Raw genomic sequence first — 14,993 nt, forward strand, 5'->3', positions numbered from 1 at the left:
AAGAAAGAAAAGGACAGAGGGAGGGAGAGATAGCGGGAGAGATAGCGGGAGGGATAGAAAAGCCAGGCCTGCGTGTCTCTCTCTCTCACTCCCCCTGTCCCCTCTCGCTCGCTCTCCGTCTCTAACCCTCTCTCTCCAACCCTCCCTGTCTGTCTCTCTAACCCTCCCTCGGTCTCTCCAACCCTCCCACGGTCTCTCCAACCTTCCCTGTCGGTCTCTCTAACCCTCCCTCGGTCTCTCTCGGTCTCTCTAACCCTCCCTCGGTCTCTCTCGGTCTCTCTAACCCTCTCTCGGTCTCTCTATCTCTCCCTCGGTCTCTCTAACCCTCCCTCGGTTTCTCTAACCCTCCCTCGGTCTCTCTAACCCTCCCTCGGTCTCTCTAAATCTCCCTCGGTCTCTCTAAATCTCCCTCGGTCTCTCTAACCCTCCCACGGTCTCTCTAACCCTCCCACGGTCTCTCTAACACTCCCTCGGTCTCTCTAACCCTCCCACGGTTTCTCTAACCCTCCCTCGGTCTCTCTCTGTCTCTCTAACCCTCCCTCGGTCTCTCTAACCCTCTCTCGGTCTCTCTAACCCTCCCTCGGTCTCTCTAACCCTCCTTAGGTCGCTCTAACTCTCCCCCTCTCTCTCTAACCCTCCCCTCTCTCTCTCTAACCCTCCCCCTCTCTCTATAACCCTCTCCCTCTCTCTATAACCCTCTCCCTCTCTCTATAACCCTCTCCCTCTCTCTCTATAACCCTCCCTCTCTCTCTATAACCCTCCCACTCTCTCTAACCCTCCCTCTCTCTCTAACCCTCCCCCTCTCTCTCTAACCCTCCCTCTCTCTCTCTAACCCTCCCTCTCTCTCTCTAACCTCCCCTCTCTCTCTCTAACCTCCCCTCTCTCTCTCTAACCCTCCCACTCTCTCTAACCCTCCCACTCTCTCTAACCCTCCCACTCTCTCTAACCCTCCCACTCTCTCTAACCCTCCCACTCTCTCTAACCCTCCCCCTCTCTCTAACCCTCCCCCTCTCTCTAACCCTCTTTCTCTCTCTAACCCTCTTTCTCTCTCTAACCCTCTTTCTCTCTCTAACCCTCCCCCTCTCTCTAACCCTCCCCCTCTCTCTAACCCTCCCCATCTCTCTAACCTTCCCACTCTCTCTAACCCTCCCCATCTCTCTAACCCTCCCACTCTCTCTAACCCTCCCACTCTCTCCAACTCTCCCCCTCTCTCTAACCCTCCCCCTCTCTCTAACCCTCCCCATCTCTCTAACCCTCCCCATCTCTCTAACCCTCCCTCTCTCTCTAACCCTGCCTCTCTCTCTAACCCTGCCTCTCTCTCCAACCCTGCCTCTCTCTCCAACCCTCCCTCTCTCTCTCTAACCCTCCCCCTCTCTCTCTAACCCTCCCTCTCTCTCTAACCCTCCCACTCTCTCTAACCCTCCCACTCTCTCTAACCCTCCCCCTCTCTCTAACCCTCCCCCTCTCTCTAACCCTCCCCCTCTCTCTAACCCTCCCACTCTCTCTAACCCTCCCACTCTCTCTAACCCTCCCACTCTCTCTAACCCTCCCACTCTCTCTAACCCTCCCACTCTCTCTAACCCTCCCACTCTCTCTAACCCTCCCCCTCTCTCTAACCCCCCCCTCTCTCTAACCCTCCCCATCTCTCTAACCCTCCCCATCTCTCTAACCCTCCCTCTCTCTCTAACCCTCCCTCTCTCTCTAACCCTGCCTCTCTCTCCAACCCTCCCTCTCTCTCTCTAACCCTCCCCCTCTCTCTCTAACCCTCCCTCTCTCTCTCTAACCCTCCCTCTCTCTCTAACCCTCCCTCTCTCTCTAACCCTCCCTCTCTCTCTAACCCTCCCTCTCTCTCTAACCCTCCCTCTCTCTCTAACCCTCCCTCTCTCTCTAACCCTCCCTCTCTCTCTAACCCTCCCTCTCTCTCTAACCCTCCCACTCTCTCTAACCCTCCCTCGGTCTCTCTAACCCTCTCTCGGTCTCTCTAACCCTCCCTCGGTCTCTCTCGGTCTCTCTATCCCTCCCTCGGTCTCTCTAACCCTCCTTAGGTCGCTCTAACCCTCCCTCTCTCTTGCTCTAACACCCCCCCTCTCTCTAACCCTCCCCCTCTCTAACCCTCCCTCTCTCTCTCTAACCCTCCCCCTCTCTCTATAACCCTCCCCTTCTCTCTCTCTAACACTCCCCCTCTCTCTCTAACCCTCCCCCTCTCTCTCTAACCCTCCCCCTCTCTCTATAACCCTCCCCCTCTCTCTATAACCCTCCCCCTCTCTCTAACCCTCCCACTCTCTCTAACCCTCCCACTCTCTCTAACCCTCCCTCTCTCTCTCTAACCCTCCCCTCTCTCTCTAACTTTCCCTCTCTCTCTAACTTTCCCTCTCTCTCTCTAACCCTCCCCCTCTCTCTCTAACCCTCCCCCTCTCTCTAACCCTCCCCCTCTCTCTCTAACCCACGCCCTCTCTCTCTAACCCACCCCTCTCTCTCTCTAACCCTCCCTCTCTCTCTCTAAGCCTCCCCCTCTCTCTCTAACCCTCTCTCTCTCTCTCTAACCCTCCCCCTCTCTCTAACCCTCCCACTCTCTCTAACCCTCCAACTCTCTCTAACCCTCCACTCTCTCTAACCCTCCCCTCTCTCTAACCCTCCCTCTCTCTAACCCTCCCTCTCTCTAACCCTCCCTCTCTCTAACCCCTCCTCTAACCCTCCCTCTCTAACCCTCCCCCTCTCTCTAACCCTCCCCCTCTCTCTAACCCTCCCTCTCTCTCTAACCCTCCCTCTCTCTCTAACCCTCCCTCTCTCTCTAACCCTCCCTCTCTCTCTAACCCTCCCCCTCTCTCTAACCCTCCCTCTCTCTCTAACCCTCCCTCTCTCTCTAACCCTCCCTCTCTCTCTCTAACCCTCCCTCTCTCTCTAACCCTCCCTCTCTCTCCAAACCTCCCTCTCTCACTCAGTCAGACAAAGTGGTGTGGTTATAAGAATGGTATCATTCACAGGCTGATTACAGGGGTGTGATGACGAAACAGATGTCTCTGTTAGAACTGTGACCCCAGGCGGTGCCACCTCAACTTATTGTCCTGGTAACCCCCAGGTCGCCAGAAGAAGTGAAACATTTAGAGAGCAGAGGGGACAAGGACCCCATTGATGGGAGGAGAGACAGAATGGGGATGGGGAAAAGGAAGGGTAGATGGGGGGGGGTGAGGTCACGGGTAATGAAAGAAAGATATTCCCCCCAATTTCCTTAAAGGAAGAGATCATATGGCATAATGGTAGAGTTGTGAATGTGGCCACTATCTCTCCACACACAGGAGGCCTTTATGGCTGCTCAGGTAATTGTGGGGTGTAGGGTTAAGGATCAGTTACTTTGTGTGTGTGTGTGTGTGTATATGTGTGTGTGTGTGCGTGCACAGGTGCCCATCTACCTTCCTAGGACCGTTCAGCTATGAAGGGACTCCCCTATCCTTCCTTCGATTCCTCCATTCATTGTATCCCTCCACCTCTTACTACAACAGCTGGGGAGACCCCCTGCCCTGGACGCTACGTGACTGAGGGGCTGCACTGTGCTGGTGACAACACACACCTCCCTCTCTCAGTGTGTTTGATGAGTGGTATCAGTGAGAGGGGCAGCAGCAGCGTCAGCTGTGATAATGCTGAGTGTCAGGAAGTGTCTCGGACATTCTCATCTCTCTAATGGCTGTTAACTGCTGATCCAACACTGATTAGACCAGAAAGACTGTCTCCTTTTAATGGACTCAACACACACACTTTTTAATGCTTAACGGCAGTAGTGTTCAATAAATGTCTTTGGTGCCGTGTATCTCTCCTGCTCCTCCTGTCAAGAGGACACACCAACTCCCCCCACCCCACCTATGATAACTAACTCATAACATGCCTGCATCTTCTCTCTCCCTCCGTGCTCTGCTCTATCATAAGCAGCAACACTAGTTAGATCCCTGGCTCCCGATAAAACACAGAAAGTGTTTTCCTCCAGAACAAGGAGCAGGGTGTTTTCTTCAGTGAGTCATAACAAAACAACTATCCAGACTGAAGGGACGCTGTGATCCCTGTCAGAGACTTATCAGCACAGAGAAGATGAACAGCCTTTCTGTCTTTTTGTGTCCTCTAGCATTGTTTCATTGGTCCCGCCGTACCACACTCACCTAGTCTACGACAGTGGAGCACACACACACACACCCTCCTCCTCCTAGTGACTCTTGGGGAGCAGATATACAGTACTGACAATAGCGGCTGCAGGAAAATCAAGACATTGGCTGTCGAGCTTGTATGTATGTATGTATGTATGTATGTATGTGTGTGTGTGTGTGTGTGTGTGTGTCTGTCTGTCTGTGTGTGTCCCAATCCTAAGCCCCTGGGGAATGTCCTAGTAGAGTGTATAGTATAGGATACAGCATATACAGAGATAACATCCCAGACACTGGGGAGACTGTCTATGAGTCCCAATGACTGGAAGAGACTCTACAGTGGAACTTACTGTATGACTGATGTTACTGCCACTACGCACTTATACAATCACAAGTTGCTGGGACTTTGGCTACATTAGCTGCAAAAAAAACGTGCACGCACAGACACACAAACACACAAACTGCACTAATCCATGCTAAAACACACACACACACACACACACACACAAACACACAAACTTGCCCTTTTTGAAGGAAAGACAAAAGCGATGTGTGTCTGATAAAAAGAGGCGCCACACCGGTGGCAGGCTAGAGACTGATAACTATCACTACCCTCCTCCTCCCTTCCTCATCTCCTACCTCCTCTCGTCTCTTCTCCTCTCCTCCTTCAGTCCTCCAGACAACAAGGAGAGAGGGAGGGGAAGCCTTCCTGGTTCAAACCAGGTAAGAATGTACTTTGTAGATGATTTTGGTTTTTGGTGAAAGAGAGTGAGATACCTTGTCAAAACATGCTTCAAGCGAAGATACAGGGTGAATAAAACAAACAGGGACAGGTTACTGTACCTTCTACATACATAAAACCACAATAAACACACAGCAGAAATACCAAGACATCATACTAGTCACATTGATCCTAACGGTGGCTTCACAATGACAGAAAAAAAAAACTAGCACTAAATCCAATTGGGATTCTCACAAGATCAGTACAACGGCAATAACCCCTAGAGAACAACACTGTACGTGCCAGCTTTCATCTCAACATGATTGGATTAAACCCTAACATCATAAGAAGAAAGGCCAAACGTAAAAAGAGACCATCTTTAAAGCAGATCAATCTAATCTAATACATAGATCAGGCCAATCACAATGCAGGGTTATGATTATGTCATCACTAGGACTATCTCTGGCTTGGACACTGTGAAAAGTCAGAGTAGATTATCATGTAGGTCATTATATGGTTTAACGTGGTTCTGCGTGTTTGAAGAGGAAAACAAAGGCTGGGGTGTACGCTAGACCCACAGTCATAATGTTACGATCACTATGAATGAGATACAGTTGACACAGGTCACAGGTCTTGCATTTACGTGTGTGTGTGTGTGTGTGTGTGTGTGTGTGTGTGGGTGTGTGTGTGTACGTGTGTGTGTGTACGTGCGTGTGTGTGTGTACGTGTGTACGGGTGTGAGTGTGTACGTACGTGTGTGTGTGTGTACGTGTGTGTGTGTATACAGACCTCCTTCTGTGCTGAACAAGGTGACACTTGTACACAGTCTCATACCACATATACAAATATCAACACAGACAGGTAGAATAGTATAGTATATAGTAGCATGATTCCTACCCGATCCTATATCAATGACCGTCCCCTGTCCCCTCCGTTCAGCCACCAGCCGAGAGGAACCAGGCATGCTGACCGGCTCAGAACGCACGGGCTGGATCCTACACACACAGAAATGCACAGCTACTTATGTATGTATTTATTTAACTGCTGTTATGCTACATTTATAGATATTATATATATATATCATAGAATAATTGAGATAAAATCTTATTTTTGCAAGACCTGTTGAAAAGAACAGAAGTCACAGACAACTACGGCAGCATGATTGTCCACCTACCTGAGACTGTGTAGGTCCAGGTCATCAGTGTGGAAGTCCAACAGAGGCTGTTGAATGTCGCTGGGGCCCTGGGACTGCAGCACGGAGGAGGAGGAGGAGATGACCGTAGTCTGACCAGATGGGTGGATGGTCTTAAACTGGAACTGAGGACCCATCCACAGCCGACGGTGAGGCCCTGTGTGGGTGACTATCTCCACCTGGTAGGGGCCAGACAATACCATTAGCATGCTAGCAACATAAAACCACTGGAATAGTGCAGTTACCTTCTTATTTCACTTAGGTTAAACTAAAATACTGCTACTGTGTTTGTGTACAAACTGCTGAAAACCAGTTTCCCATTTGGGATTAATAAAATAACTACTACAGCGTCACTGTCCACATCCGTTCTAGATGTAAACCTGTCAGACTAAAGCCTGTTGTCCACAGAGACAAGACGCTGTAGTCACAATGAGCTGGCGGGTGTGTGCGGTAGAGGAAGAGGAAATGAGGGAGACAGATTTCCATGGCAACAGGATTAGAGGACGAGCGTCAGAGCCACATTAGTGTCATAATTTCTGAGAAATGCTACCGTGGCCGTTAAGGCTCAGGAACAGCTGTCCGCAGAGTCTTCCCCCTGAGAGATGGCATGGTGGGCCTTAACATGACAGAGTGGCAGACTCCAGAGAGGTTTGTCAGTAATGTTACACTAGATGGAGGTGGGAGATGAGGAGAGGACACAACAATTGTAACTAGCTTTCACCTTCTCTTTTTACTCCCAATTTCTTATTCCCTCTCCCCCTCTGACTCTCCCCCACTCCTCCTCTGCCCTCATTTCCTCTCCCTTCTGCCCCATTCCCTCTCCCTTCTGCCCCATTCCCTCTCGCCCTCATTCCCTCTCCCTTCTGCCCCATTCCCTCTCGCCCTCTGCCCCCATTCCCTCTCCCTTCTGACCCATTCCCTCTCCCTTCTGCCCCATTCCCTCTCGCCCTCTGCCCTCATTCCCTCTCCCTTCTGCCCCATTCCCTCTCGCCCTCTACCCCTCACGCTCCATTCCCTCGGTCCTCATTCCCTCTGTCCTCATTCCCTCTCCCTTCTGCCCCATTCCCTCTACCCCTCTGCCCCCATTCCCTCGGTCCTCATTCCCTCTCCCTTCGGCCCCATTCCCTCTCGCCCTCTACCCCTCACGCCCCATTCCCTCTGCCCCCTCCCTCATTCCCTCTCCCTTCTGCCCCCTCCCTCATTCCCTCTCCCTTCTGCCCCATTCCCTCTCGCCCTCTGCCCTCAATCCCTCTCCCTTCGGCCCCATTCCCTCTACCCCTCACGCCCCATTCCCTCGGTCCTCATTCCCTCTCCCTTCGGCCCCATTCCCTCTTGCCCTCTACCCCTCACGCCCCATTCCCTCTGTCCCCTCTCTCATTCCCTCTCCCTTCTGCCCCCTCCCTCATTCCCTCTCCCTTCTGCCCCCTCCCTCATTCCCTCTCCCTTCTGCCCCATTCCCTCTCGACCTCTCCTCTCCCCCATTTCCTCCCCCCTCCGCCCTCTCCTCTCCCCCATTCCCTCCCCCCCTCCGCCCTCTCCCTCATTCCCTCTCCTCTCCCCCATTTCCTCCCCCCTCTCCTCTCCCCCATTCCCTCCCCCCCTCCGCCCTCTCCCTCATTCCCTCTCCTCCCCCCATTCCCTCCCCCCTCTCCCTCATTCCCTCTCCTCCATCTGCCCTATCCAACTTTCTTCCTCACTAAGAGCTTCTCTCAATCCTTCAGTTTTCTCTTTATTTAACACAGACTCTCCTTCTTCCACACTCCGTCCCCCTCTCTCTCATGTCTACTTGGCAGTGAGAGAGCCAAAACAGGGGTGACAGCTTAGGGTCTCGTAATACGTCCGTGGTGTGTGTGTGTGTGACACGTGGCCTGGCACAGCTGTGTAAATTAGGCCACAGAGAGGGGGAGGGAGGAGGATTTCAGTCTGTGTGTACTCGCCAGTTAACACCATCAGTGTCGCCCAGCGCCAGAGATAAACAGATGCCATGGTTCTCATCAGTGTCGGGGCGCAGGGCCAGATGTTGCCCTCTCCTCTCCCCTCTGCCCTCCTGTCTAGCTGTCTGTCATGCCCAGCTCTCCTCGTCTCTGCCCTCCTGTCTAGCTGTCTGTCATGCCCAGCTCTCCATGTCTCTGTCCTCCTGTCTATCTGTCCGTCTTGCCCATGTCTCTGTCCTCCTGTCTATCGGTCTGTCTTGCCCAGCTCTCCTCGTCTCTGTCCTCCTGTCTATCTGTCTGTCATGCCCAGCTCTCCTCGTCTCTGTCCTCCTGTCTATCTGTCTGTCATGCCCAGCTCTCCTCGTCTCTGCCCTCCTGTCTATATGTCTGTCATGCCCAGCTCTCCATGTCCCTGTCCTCCTGTCTATCTGTCTGTCATGCCCAGCTCTCCATGTCTCTGCCCTCCTGTCTGTCATGCCCAGCTCTCCATGTCTCTGTCCTCCTGTCTATCTGTCTGTCATGCCCAGCTCTCCTCGTCTCTGCCCTCCTGTCTATCTGTCTGTCATGCCCAGCTCTCCTTGCCTCTGTCCTCCTGTCTATATGTCTGTCATGCCCAGCTCTCCTCGTCTCTGTCCTCCTGTCTATCTGTCTGTCATGCCCAGCTCTCCATGTCTCTGCCCTCCTGTCTGTCATGCCCAGCTCTCCATGTCTCTGTCCTCCTGTCTATATGTCTGTCATGCCCAGCTCTCCACGTCTCTGTCCTCCTGTCTATCTGTCTGTCATGCCCAGCTCTCCTTGTCTCTGCCCTCCTGTCTATCTGTCTGTCATGCCCAGCTCTCCTCGTCTCTGCCCTCCTGTCTATCTGTCTGTCATGCCCAGCTCTCCTCCCCTCTGCCCTCCTGTCTATCTGTCTGTCATGCCCAGCTCTCCACGTCTCTGTCCTCCTGTCTATCTGTCTGTCATGCCCAGCTCTCCTTGTCTCTGCCCTCCTGTCTATCTGTCTGTCATGCCCAGCTCTCCATGTCTCTGTCCTCCTGACTATCTGTCTGTCATGCCCAGCTCTCCTCGTCTCTGCCCTCCTGTCTATCTGTCTGTCATGCCCAGCTCTCCTCGTCTCTGCCCTGCTGTCTATCGGTCTGTCATGCCCAGCTCTCCTCGTCTCTGCCCTCCTGTCTATCTGTCTGTCATGCCCAGCTCTCCTCGTCTCTGCCCTCCTGTCTATCTGTCTGTCATGCCCAGCTCTCCTCGTCTCTGCCCTCCTGTCTATCGGTCTGTCATGCCCAGCTCTCCTCGTCTCTGCCCTCCTGTCTATCTGTCTGTCATGCCCAGCTCTCCATGTCTCTGTCCTCCTGTCTATCTGTCTGTCATGCCCAGCTCTCCTCGTCTCTGCCCTCCTGTCTATCTGTCTGTCATGCCCAGCTCTCCTCCCCTCTGCCCTCCTGTCTATCTGTCTGTCATGCCCAGCTCTCCTCGTCTCTGCCCTCCTGTCTATCTGTCTGTCATGCCCAGCTCTCCTAGGCTCTGCCCTCCTGTCTATCTGTCTGTCATGCCCAGCTCTCCTAGGCTCTGCCCTCCTGTCTATCTGTCTGTCATGCCCAGCTCTCCTCGTCTCTGTCCTCCTGTCTATCTGTCTGTCATGCCCAGCTCTCCTCCCCTCTGCCCTCCTGTCTATCTGTCTGTCATGCCCAGCTGTCCTCGTCTCTGCCCTCCTGTCTATCTGTCTGTCATGCCCAGCTCTCCTCATCTCTGTCTGTCTGTCTGTCTGTCTGTCTGTCTGTCTGTCTGTCTGTCTGTCTGTCTGTCTGTCTGTCTGTCTGTCTGTCTGTCTGTCTGTCTGTCTGTCTGTCTGTCTGTCTGTCTGTCATGCCCAGCTCTCCTCCCCTCTGCCCTCCTGTCTATCTGTCTGTCATGCCCAGCTCTCCTCGTCTCTGCCCTCCTGTCTATCTGTCTGTCATGCCCAGCTCTCCTCGTCTCTGCCCTCCTGTCTATCTGTCTGTCATGCCCAGCTCTCCTCGTCTCTGCCCTCCTGTCTATCTGTCTGTCATGCCCAGCTCTCCTCCCCTCTGCCCTCCTGTCTATCTGTCTGTCATGCCCAGCTCTCCTTGTCTCTGTCCTCCTGTCGGTCTGTCGCACCCTGTCCTGACATACTGTGCCTGACAATATAAGTTATCACAGAGTTGTGTAGAGCTCACAGATCCACCAATGGACTGTAGATATAACTGGTCAGGGACGTCTGATATGAAGTCACTGTATAGCACAGGAGGTGGAGGAGGGAGAGAATTATAGTCCAGTCTCCAGAGGCCTGGTCGCTACTGCAATAACCCAATAGCATGTGTCATGACCGTCAGAGCCTGACCTGATGACTTGATGGAGGGGTATTGAAACCAGGAGGATAAGGGGGGATCTGTGGGGTTGATTCAGGCATTGTTGTCATCTGATGGACCTGAGAGCCACTTACACTATTACGCACAAACTATGTCCCAAATGGCCCCCTACTCCCTAAATAGTGTACTACTTCTGACCAGACGTCTATGGGCCCTGGTCAAAAGTAGTGCACTATAAAGGGAATAGGGGGCCATTTGGGACACAAGTAATGTCTCCTAAGTCGCGCTACATACAGTGCAAAGACGGACGACACACACCAAGGGTCACAATGTGGAGTTGCATTAGAAACCTGCAGACTCATCTGATTCTGAACACTGCTGATAATCTAATGAAGGGATCTGATTTAATGACATCCACAAGACAGCGCTGCTCTAACTCAATCTAGCCATTATCATCATACTATACATGTTTCACTATTTATCCTCCAGACTATTGTACAGAACAGAAAGAAACTGACAGCATGACCTTAGAGGGTTTGTGTCTAGAATGGATCAAGACCATTCTTGTCTTCCAGTGCCATTTCAGTGCGACAAGGTAAGTGTGTTGGGATAAACCGGAGGACAAGTGAGATGCCATGTTGAGGAGCCTCATCCAATGATTTACAGGAGCTATTGTGTCAGAATGAGTGTCATTGAAAATACACCGTGCTGTTTCCTGAGGATAGCACTGCGACAACCGACAAAGTCTTGTGGTAACGTTGTTGAGTGCAATAAGTCAGAACCTTGGCTTAACAACTTTGTCTGACAGACAACACCATAACGCTGTGTCCCCCATAACGCCGTGTCCCCCATAACGCCGTGTCCCCCATCACTGCTTGGCAGTTTGAAGCTGTACCTTACCAAAACAGCACAACTCCCTCTAGTGGCCTGGCTGCCAACCTCCATTTACAAAGACTTCACCTGGCTAATAATAGCACAGAGCAAGCGTAAATCCAGCCAAGCGTCAGTAGTTTTGGTGCAGGAGCTGGTAGATAGACGGTAGTTGGTATGGCTCCCAGCAACACTATCAGTAGCTAATAACCACAAGGAAACCACAGGCTAAGTGGGATACATTTACCCCAATCCATTATATATGGCAAGAAATGATTGATGGCGGAAATGTGATGGTTACCTGCAGAGATCAGGCTTCAGACATGAGGGAGTGAAGGGTTAACCAAGCTGAAGAGAGTGCGGTCATATCATCATACAACTTATCTATCTGTTATGCTATCATATCATCATACTTATCTAACTTGTCTATCCGCTACATATCCCAACCATATATCCCTCCAAACCACATCTCACGGCAGTACTCAGTGCCAAAAAGGCCACTATTTGGTATTAGATTAAAATGTCATCTTATTACAATAGTGGCATCATGCACTGCTGGACAAAGACAAGGAGTCCAACAGTCAAGAGCCACTTAGTCCAAAATCCACCTATTAGCTCCTGGGTCGTTTCAACAATTGACAGCCGTTTGAGTAGTGTAACTTGGTGAAAAGAAAACACATTTTATTTCAACAAAATTGTAACATTCTATCATGAAGACCAACTTAATAAAAAAACACTTCAAGAGGTTAAATAAAAAGAATGGTGTACCTACTAAGCGCCAAATAAAGTAACAGGGTTGAAGATCTGATCTTAAATCAGCCATAAATCCCTTCGTGACAGGGGGAATGGAAGCTTTTCTAGCCTTCTATATGTGGGTAACAGATTGAACATGTACCACACACAGATTTACACCAGAAAACACCAGAAAATTGCCCAAAATAGTAAAACAAGCTCACCTGCTTTTACACTATGATTTGACTATTATTAGCTGTTCAATGTGTCTTTAGAAAAACATATTCAAGTTCGAGTTCAGGTCAGTTCATATATCGTTTTATACCTTCAAATGAATCACTAATCACAGAAAATAAATAGTTTGCTGGGCAATAGGCTCTTGAAGGGGTGACTGTCCCTCTCTAGCCACCATAGGACATGTGAAGTGCAGATGATGCAAATTGCCTTGATATTGCTATAGATTGGAAGGATTCCTCAATCCATTCCTGGTGGACTAATAAACCTGCTCTACCAGTAACTGAGCCTCAACCCCTTAGATTACCTGTTAGTGCTGGTGTGTTTCATGACGTTGAGTCAATTATCACTCAAAAAGGTGCCAGCTGGGCAGTGCCCGTCTCACCTGTGAGAGCCACTCCTCGTCCTCCTGTCCGCTGTGGTCCGACGTCAGGCTGTCGTAAGACTCGTGGCGCGTGATAGGGCCAGGGCTTCCAGGGGGCACCACTGTGGACACAGAGAGAGGGAGATAGTGTTTGTTAGAGCGGGCGGGCGAGAGAGAGACAGACAGCGTGAGTTTTTCCTGTTGTCTAGTGTCTCTGACACTCAGTTAAGTCGAGAGAGAGGGGAGGAAAGAGAGAAAAGGGCATTTGGGCATATATGTGCCTGAGTGTGTGAAGGAGCATGTGTAAGTGTGAGTGAGAGAGAACGTGTGTGTGTGTACGTGCTTGTGTGTGTGTGTGTGAGTGAGCGTGTGTGTGAGGCCCGTCAGCGGCACAGAGAGAGAGGCACCCAGACAGATGGCGTAGTTGGAGGCTTGAATAAGCAGGCGTGGAGAATGAAGCTTAAAGTGTAGAATCAGTCTTTTCTCCTGGCACTTCAGGGCCTAGCGCCCCCCATCCCGTGTCAGTCTGTGGTGAATTTGTTTAATGTGGGAATGACTAATAAAGTTGTCAAGTTCTCATCTGGAGCGCACAAGGCGCTGCTGTCTCTTTTGCCCCCTCTCGCCTTCTCTCCCTCGCCTTTTCTCTCCCTCACTCTCTCGCCTTTTCTCTCCCTCGCTCTCTCGCCTTTTCTCTCCCTCGCTCTCTCGCCTTTTCTCTCCCTCGCTCTCTCGCCTTTTCTCTCCCTCGCTCTCTCGCCTTTTCTCTCCCTCGCTCTCTCGCCTTTTCTCTCCCTCGCTCTCTTGCCTTTTCTCTCCCTCGCTCTCTCGCCTTTTCTCTCCCTCGCTCTCTCGCCTTCTCTCCCTCGCCTTTTCTCTCCCTCGCTCTCCTGCTTTTTCTCTGTCTCTCTCGTGGGTAGAGCAGGTGTTGGGAGGCTTCTTAAGGAGATGTGCTTGTCGGCTTGACACCACACACAGCAGTGCTGTAACAAATACCTCGACTGACCCTCTTCCACTGTAGAAAGGCTGCCCTCGTTTCCCTAAAAGCTTGCACCACACTGCTCTCTCCTGCTCTGGAGAGACGGGTGTGGTGAAGGTGTGTGTGGTTCCTAGCCAGATCCTTTGATACCTTAGGTTGCTCTCTAATGGCAGAAGAACAAAGCCTGCTTGTGTTACTTATTAAACAAAATCATTACTACCCTTCCTTCCTGTACCCTCTCTCGCTCCCACCCACTCTACTCTTGCTCTATGACCCCTTGGGGGCAATAGCTGTTCCCTAATTAATTATTGATGCTTTGGAGCAGTTTCTGGCTGGCTGGATCAGGTTACGGCGACAGGGGCAGAGGGGTTCCATTGGCCTGAGAGAGCCGGACAGGCTCCTGAGTGGGGAGGCAGTGGTCATCCCCAAGGGTCAAGCACAGTCAGACCTGGCTCTGTGTGTTGTGTGTGTGTATTAGGGAATGCAGGGATATAGAGACAGACTAAGCCAACCAAACATTTAAAGACATATCTAGCAGAGTGAGTGGCTGGATTGATATATAGATAGATCGACAGAGAGCCATTGGGTCTGATGTTTTTACAGTCATTAGGGACTCTTAACCCTTTACACTCATGGTAATTAGCCTATATGGATAGGGATAAATTGAAATGCAAAAGCATGGTAGCAATTGAAAGGTAAGAGTTTGGTTGAGGACAACAGTTCACCTGACACAAGAATCCAAACATTACACTGTTGACTTTACGTGCATTTTACATGTACTGTTCGCCAAATTGGTTGATAACAAAATACTCTGCATTCCTTGAGTAACATAAGAATATTCCTGGTAAATGTAGGGTAGGTGCAACATAAGACGAACAAATCACAGGGGTTTGAGAGAGACGACTAACTGGTGTCTCCAAGTTTCCAACCACCTCTCCAAATAGTGCATAGTTCCTTAATAATTTCATTGCACTTTTAAGACTCAAAGAAGTGTCTTCACACTATAGGTGCTTTTTTTAAGCTCTCCTAGCTGTGCCGTTGACTTACTAGAACAAAACCCTGCACCCCCACCATTACTGTGTCACAATTACTGTTGTTCCTTATGCAATCCCAAAACAACACATTATAAATAGCAATCTGGGTCAGGTGGGCATCATTTGAAAGCTTGTTCTATTGCCAACATGACTGGCTAAGTTATACAATATTGGTGAGCATTGAAAGGAGTCATGAGTGCATTCAGACGTGAGTTCAGCTCCAAATTCTCTTCACAATAAACAAACACAGGATCATGGGGGTGTTAGCAAACAGAGCTCTACTCTACCTTCAATAGGGAAGTGCCATAACATGCACGAAAATGTTTCAGTCCAGTGACAACACAATGTGAAAACAGTGTACTAATTAATCATCACAAGGCAGCATATTTGTTTTAGTGATGGTTGATAGCAAAGATTACCATCTGAAATGACTATTATAACCATTCCTATCAAGTAGAAAAATTGCTAATTGGTGGTGTTTA

General features: G+C 50.6%; 1 protein-coding gene across 8 annotated transcripts in view; it reads right to left on the reverse strand.

The window, feature by feature from the left end:
- LOC109905648 (BCAS3 microtubule associated cell migration factor) overlaps window positions 1–14,993 on the reverse strand; it is a 405,490-nt gene that overhangs the window by 202,960 nt on the left and 187,537 nt on the right. For all 8 annotated transcript variants that reach the window (XM_031790754.1, XM_031790752.1, XM_020503154.2 and 5 more), the window contains 3 exons: window positions 12,523–12,623; window positions 6,026–6,222; window positions 5,749–5,846 (listed from right to left, as the gene is read on the reverse strand). In XM_031790754.1, the coding sequence (XP_031646614.1) occupies window positions 5,749–5,846; window positions 6,026–6,222; window positions 12,523–12,623 (396 nt within the window). The remainder of the gene's footprint in view (window positions 1–5,748; window positions 5,847–6,025; window positions 6,223–12,522; window positions 12,624–14,993) is intronic.

This window comes from Oncorhynchus kisutch, linkage group LG15, assembly GCF_002021735.2.
Source record: "Oncorhynchus kisutch isolate 150728-3 linkage group LG15, Okis_V2, whole genome shotgun sequence".
NCBI classification, from domain to species: Eukaryota; Metazoa; Chordata; class Actinopteri; order Salmoniformes; family Salmonidae; genus Oncorhynchus; species Oncorhynchus kisutch.